The sequence below is a fragment of the Pyrus communis genome, chromosome 3 (assembly GCF_963583255.1).
Source record: "Pyrus communis chromosome 3, drPyrComm1.1, whole genome shotgun sequence".
Lineage (NCBI taxonomy): Eukaryota > Viridiplantae > Streptophyta > Magnoliopsida > Rosales > Rosaceae > Pyrus > Pyrus communis.
In genome coordinates, this window is record NC_084805.1 from 16008724 (window position 1) to 16014903 (window position 6180).

Genomic DNA, 6180 nt, shown 5'->3' on the forward strand with positions numbered 1-6180 from the left:
AAAAACAAATATTCGCTTAGATCGCTTCATCCTCTTCTCAGAGAGATGGAGTTGATTGGGTTCATTCAAGTTTTCAACATCGTCGTCATCGCCATAGGGACTCTGTTGTACATGTGCCGCAGATCATTGACATTTTCTTCCTCGACTTCTTGTTCTTCTGGTGCTGCTGTTGATGATAACGATGATGATGTTGATATCCCCCCTCTTCGAGAAAAGTATGATGTGTTTATTAATTTCAGAGGTGAGGACACCCGCAAAACTTTTACCAGCCATCTTCGTGCTGCCTTACTTCGCAAGAAATTCGAAACCTACGTAGACTACAAACTGAAGAAAGGAGATGAAATAGGACCTGCCCTGCTAAAAGCAATCCAGAAATCAAGGCTTTCGGTCATCATTTTCTCCAAAAACTATGCGTCTTCCACATGGTGTTTGATTGAACTTGTGCATATACTCAAATGCAAAAAGAAATATGGTCATATGGTTGTACCTATTTTTTACGACATCAATCCGTCAGATGTGCGAAAACAAAAAGGGAGTTATGCAGATGCATTTGCTGAACTGGAAAAAGGGAACAGTATGGGCAAGGTGCGCAAGTGGAGGAAAGCTTTGAGGACTGCAGCCAATCTTTCTGGATTTGATAATTTAAACAAAAAGGGGACAGTATGGGCAAGGTGCGCAAGTAACTTTGTAACTTGTATCAATTTCTACTTGTGACTATTTCTTTTCAAATTTTTATTTTTAGGTTAAAACTAAAAATTTCTACTTGTGGCCATCTCCAATTTTTGGGTTAAAACTACTTTTAGGATTGCAACCAATCTTTCTGGGTTTGACTCTTCAAACAAAAAAGGGTATCAGTTGAATTGCATACTCTCTGCCGTCGAAAATCCAGAAATCCTTGGCCTTCAGAGTCGAAACACACACAACCTCCCGCGGCTGCCTAGCTATACCTAAAATTCCTGAAATTCCAACCCCTGAATTCCTCGCGCGGCCCCTAAATTCCGACCCCTGAACTCCGCCACTCTTTCCTCCCCCTCTTCCTACGAAGATTATTGCACGCCCTTCATGCAGAAGAAAACCCACAGATATTTCACCCAAATTCTTCAGAATTACACCAATATTTCACCGCAGCTGTTCAGTTTGGCCAGATCCGCATCGGATCATGCCTGCGCCATACCTGCATCTGTTCAGTTTTACCAAACACCAACTGCTTTATTTTTTATCTATTTATTCTTATAGTATACCAGAAGCAGCTTTTTAAAAAATCCCCATCAATACCAAACTAGCCTTCAAACAATCCTTATAGATTTTTTTGGAAACTAAACAATCCTTATAGATAGTGAAGGCATTACTTACTATATATTGCTTCTCATTCATACTAATATACTAATATTTTGAAGGACTGATGCGGATTTCATTGAGGAAGTTGTGGAAGATATTTCAACGAAATTGAAACGTGAAACATCATATGATTTAAAGAGCATGGTTGGAATTGAAAGCCGCATTGAGGAAGTTGAATCGTTATTAAGCATTAATGATTGGCAAGGTGTTTGCACTGTAGGCATTTGGGGTATGGGTGGCATTGGAAAGACCACCCTTGCAAAGGCTGTGTTCAAGAGACTCTCTTCTAACTTCGAAGCTTCTTGTCTTCTTAACAATGTTAGGGAGAAATCAGAGCAAAAAGATGGAGTTGATCAATTGCAAAAAACACTTCTTAGAGAGATCTTAAGGGAAGAAAATCTCTCCACAGATTCAACTTTTGTTCAAGAAAGGCTCAACCGTACAAAGGTTCTCATTGTTCTTGATGATGTTAGTGACTCAAGGCAAATAAAAGATCTAGCTGGAGATAATCTTCGCTACGGTGATGGAAGTAGAATCATCGTAACAAGTAGAGAACGGAGTGTACTCATGAAAGCTGTTAGTGATGAAAAATATATATATGAGGTTAAGAAAATGAAAACTGATGACACTCTTCAGCTCTTTCAATTTCATGCTTTCAAGGATAACTCTCCTAGAGAAGAATATAGAGAGTTGTCGGCAAGGGTGGTAAAATATGCTGGAGGCATTCCACTGGCTCTTGAAGTTTTGGGTTCCTTATTGTTTCCATGTGAGAGCAAAGAAGAGTGGGAAGATGTATTGAGCACACTGAGAAATTATCCCAATGAAGAAATTCAAAATACGTTCAGAGTAAGCTATAATAGATTAGGAAGAAATGCGCAGGAGGTATTTCTTGATATAGCATGCTTTTATGAAGGCAAGCGTATTGAGGATGTAAAAAAGATGGTAGACTTTGGCCAATTGCATGGTGGTTCATGTGCGGCAGATGGAATTAGAGTTCTCTGTGATAGATCTCTCATATCGATTGATTCGGAACAGAAAACCATTGATATGCATGATTTGGTACAAGAAATGGGTCGGGCAATTGTTCGCAAACAATGTATTGAAGAGCCCGGAAAACGTAGTAGGCTATTCATTGCTGAGGATGTCTATCATATAATGAAAAATAACACGGTAAGAGCCGCAAGTGCATTCATAATTTTTTTTAAACAATAAAGAAAAGAAATAGAACAATAAAATACCGTGTACTTCCTATGAATGTACTTTGTTAAATAACTCATTTCAAAAATAAGTCATACTCCTACAAATGTTGTTTTGATTAAATTTTGTTGTGTTAGTGTGTTCACATTTGTACTTTGTTGTTGGTTGTCAGGGAACTAAAAAGGTTCAAGCCATATTCTTTGAGATTGGAGAGCAAAACTTGGTTCATGCAGACTTTACAAAGATGTATAATATGAGATTGCTCAGTGTTAGTGCTATGTGTTCATTTTGGGAACCTTGGAAAGGGAGGAATATCCTTAACACTCTTTCCCTTCCCAATTCTCTTCGTTATCTTTTATGGGAGGGATATCCTTTGAAATCTTTGCCTCCAGAATTTTCTCTTGAAAATCTTGTTGAGCTTCATATGCCCGACAGCCAAGTAGAGCAACTTTGGAATGGAGGCCAGGTATATGTGCTTATTAGAGTTATTGTGCAAGATGTAGTGTAGAAACTTATTCAGACTAAGTTGTTAATTCTCATCTTTAATTTGTTACAGAATCCTGTGAACTTAAAAGCGCTCACACTTAGTCACTGCAAACATCTAACTGCACTTCCAAACCTCTTGGGGACTCCAAATATCGAGCACATAGATCTTTTCGCATGTGAAAGTTTGGTTGAAATTCCTCTGTATTTTAAAGATCTTGACAAGCTTACTTATCTTGATCTTTCATTGTGTGAGAGTCTCAAGTATCTTCCAGAGATGCCAGGCAATATTGAATTCTTAAGTTTAAGCGGCAGTGGCATAAAGGAGTTGCCGTCATCAGTTTGGTCTCATGAAAAAATTTCTTGCTTGGATATTGATTTTTGTGAAAAACTTGAGAAACTTCCAAGCAGTAGTTGCAAGCTGAAAGTCTGTGGTGCTTTTAGTCTAAAGTACTGCTCCTCTCTTGAAAAGTTTTGGGAGCTTCCCAGGGGTATTGGTGAATTAGATTTGTCTAGCACAAAAATAGAAGTATTGCCCACGTCATCGATGGAGTGTCTCTTTTGTCTCACCAAACTTAAACTGAAGGATTGTAAAAATCTTGTGAGCCTCCCACCGAGCATTTGTAAGTTGAAATCTCTTGAGGAACTTGACCTCAGTGGTTGCTTTACACTTAAAGTTGTCCCAAGTAACATCTACAAATTAACAAATATAAAAAAACTCAACTTTTTTAAATGCTCGGAGCTTCAAAATTTTCCTCAGCCGACTGGCCCTGTTGGTTTGCTCTCTCTTGAAGTACTAGAATTCGGAGGTAGCGGTATATTAGAAATCCCTGAGAACCTCATTTGCTCAACCTCATTACGGGATATTAATTTGAGAGGAACCAAAATTCGGAGCGTGCCCTCAGGCATCAAACAAGCTTCTCAGCTGTCTTGCCTGTGCTTAATCGAGTGCATGAGCCTTGAATCTTTACCAGAGCTACCATTGCTAAGTCGTCTTGAAGCAGATGGGTGCAAGTCACTGAAGACAGTGTCAAGTTCAAGGACTGCAATTACACAATGTTGGAATAGGTATGAATTGCTTCGAGAGGAACATACTTTTTATAATTGTCGAAGCTTGGGTTATAATGCTGATGCAAGGAGCAACATAATGGTTGATTCACAGCTTAGAATCATGCGAGTGGCAACTGCGTCTTCAAAGTTAAAAGAAGAAAAGGAAGATTACGTATGTTTCTCTCTCTCTCTCTCTCTCTCTCTCTCTCTCTCTCTCTCTATATGTGTTTAGTAACATGTGATGTGAATTACTGTTGCAGAAAGAGTTTTCTGAACCCTTAGTTACCATTGCACTTCCGGGATATAAAATTCCAAAATGGTTCGTACATCAAAATGAGGGGGCTTCAATAAATGTCAGGCTTCCTGCAAATTGGTTTCGTGAAGGTTTCTTGGGTTTCGCTCTATCCGTTATTGCAAACAGATTCGTTGTTAACCGGTATCTGCAGTTTAGATGCAAGTACAATTTCAAAACGGAAGAGGGGGAAAGTCATGAAATCAATTGTTCCTTCAGGTGTCCGTGTCGACCCGGAGAATTTTGTCGTTGCGGACGGCACGTGTTCGTATTGTATAAAGACCTTGAATATGAAGAGGGAGCAAAATGGTCCTCTGCTTTTTACAACCGTGTCACTGAGGTCTCTGTTTACTTCCGTGGATTGTATATAACCTCAAGGCATCTATCCTGTGAGGTGATAAAGTGTGGGATATGCCTGTTGTATGCCGAAGATGCTGAGAAATTAAAAGTTGATGCCATGTCACGACAAGAACAGGATGAGTCTGCAGCAAGTGGGAGTGGTGATCCTAAAGCCAGTGAAAGCGATGAATCTGAGGAAGCAAGTGGAAGCGATGACTCTGAGGGAGAAAGTGGAAGCGACGAGGAGGCAAGCAATGAGTCTGAGGAAGCAAGTGGAAGCGATGACTATGAGGGAGAAAGTGGAAGCGACGAGGAAGCAAGCAATGAGTCTGAGCAAGCACGTGGAAGTGACGAGTCTATTGCTGGTTCAGGCCTCTCCCAAACTTCAATCTAAAAAAAAAATCGAGTTCATCCAGTATTCAACCACAATACAATATAAGGTTCGTAGTTGAAATTGTTGCTCGCGCGATGTCACGAGTTTCAAAACGTGTGAAAAATATTAAAAATTGTCTACCATCTATCTCAAAATCTATTTACATCCTAATGTTCAATAAGAAACAAAATATAGGTATAGGATATACTACATAGTAATGCTCGCATGTTGCTGTGGGATTACAATTTGTCTTTCCATACTAGCATCTTACTATAAATCTTAGTATATAACTGTTTGGCCCCAAAATAGTATTGTTGGGCCGAGTGTAGGTTTATGCTTGGCCCAAAACCGTTTCAAAAATACTATGGGCTGTCTGGTGATCCCGGGCCATTCAGCAAGGATGGTCGAGTCCTATCACAAGAAGGAGTAGTTCGGATAAGCGAAGGGGATGAGGAAGTCCTAGGGCAATTAGGAATCTTGACTAACAATGAATAAAGCTTCAAAAAAGGGTGAGTACAAAGTCTTAATGGGGGTAGGATTGGTCGAAGCAGAGCTGGAACAGAACAAGAAGTTTCAATCCAGATATGATTTTGATTCGATCTCAAGAAGGATTCGGTACTATAAATACAAGACATCATGCAACAATTGAAAGACCTTCAATTCAACACATAATTGCTCTGCGCAAAACCTCTCAAACATCTTGAGATTTTCTTTTATTTTCTTTTCCCTGCAGACACACCTTCAGTTTGGATAAACAGCACTGTCGCCGTAGAATCAGCCGACCAAGGAGCACCTTCAATTTGGATAAACAGCACTGCGTCGAGGCCGACTGGTTACCTATCCAAGTCTCGGTCGAGAAGGGTTTCCGAATCCTTATTGGCAGAGGTCATCTTATTAGCCTTCTCGGCGAACTAAGGTGTTACAAGTTACGACATTTGGCGCATTGAACGTCGAGTGATTTTATGATTGGATACTCACAAGTGAGTTTCAGAGTTCGACATTCTGATGGCCGAACCACATTCACCATCAAGACATACATCACCTTTGAATACTGTGTTTGTACAGTCTGGTGTTGATTCGACGTGTTTATACTCTCACGAATATAATC

The 6180-nt window shown here is 39.8% G+C and overlaps 1 protein-coding gene across 1 annotated transcript; it reads left to right on the forward strand.

Annotated features, from left to right (window-relative positions):
* Nucleotides 1-247: 247 nt before the first annotated feature.
* Nucleotides 248-5093, forward strand: LOC137728282 (TMV resistance protein N-like). Its single transcript, XM_068467115.1, has 5 exons — nucleotides 248-671; nucleotides 1398-2508; nucleotides 2708-3001; nucleotides 3092-4240; nucleotides 4329-5093. The coding sequence occupies exons 1-5, from the start codon at nucleotides 478-480 to the stop codon at nucleotides 5091-5093; spliced, it is 3513 nt and encodes a 1170-aa protein (XP_068323216.1). The 5' UTR covers nucleotides 248-477.
* The last annotated feature ends 1087 nt before the right edge of the window (nucleotides 5094-6180 follow it).

Bases quoted from the DNA above. Each gene is read 5' to 3' on its own strand.
- LOC137728282 (XM_068467115.1), top strand. From the start codon at position 478: ATGGTTGTACCTATTTTTTACGACATCAATCCGTCAGATGTGCGAAAA. The intron at 2,509-2,707 runs GTAAGAGCCGCA...GTTGGTTGTCAG, and splicing joins ATATAATGAAAAATAACACG to GGAACTAAAAAGGTTCAAGC. The intron at 3,002-3,091 runs GTATATGTGCTT...AATTTGTTACAG, and splicing joins AACTTTGGAATGGAGGCCAG to AATCCTGTGAACTTAAAAGC.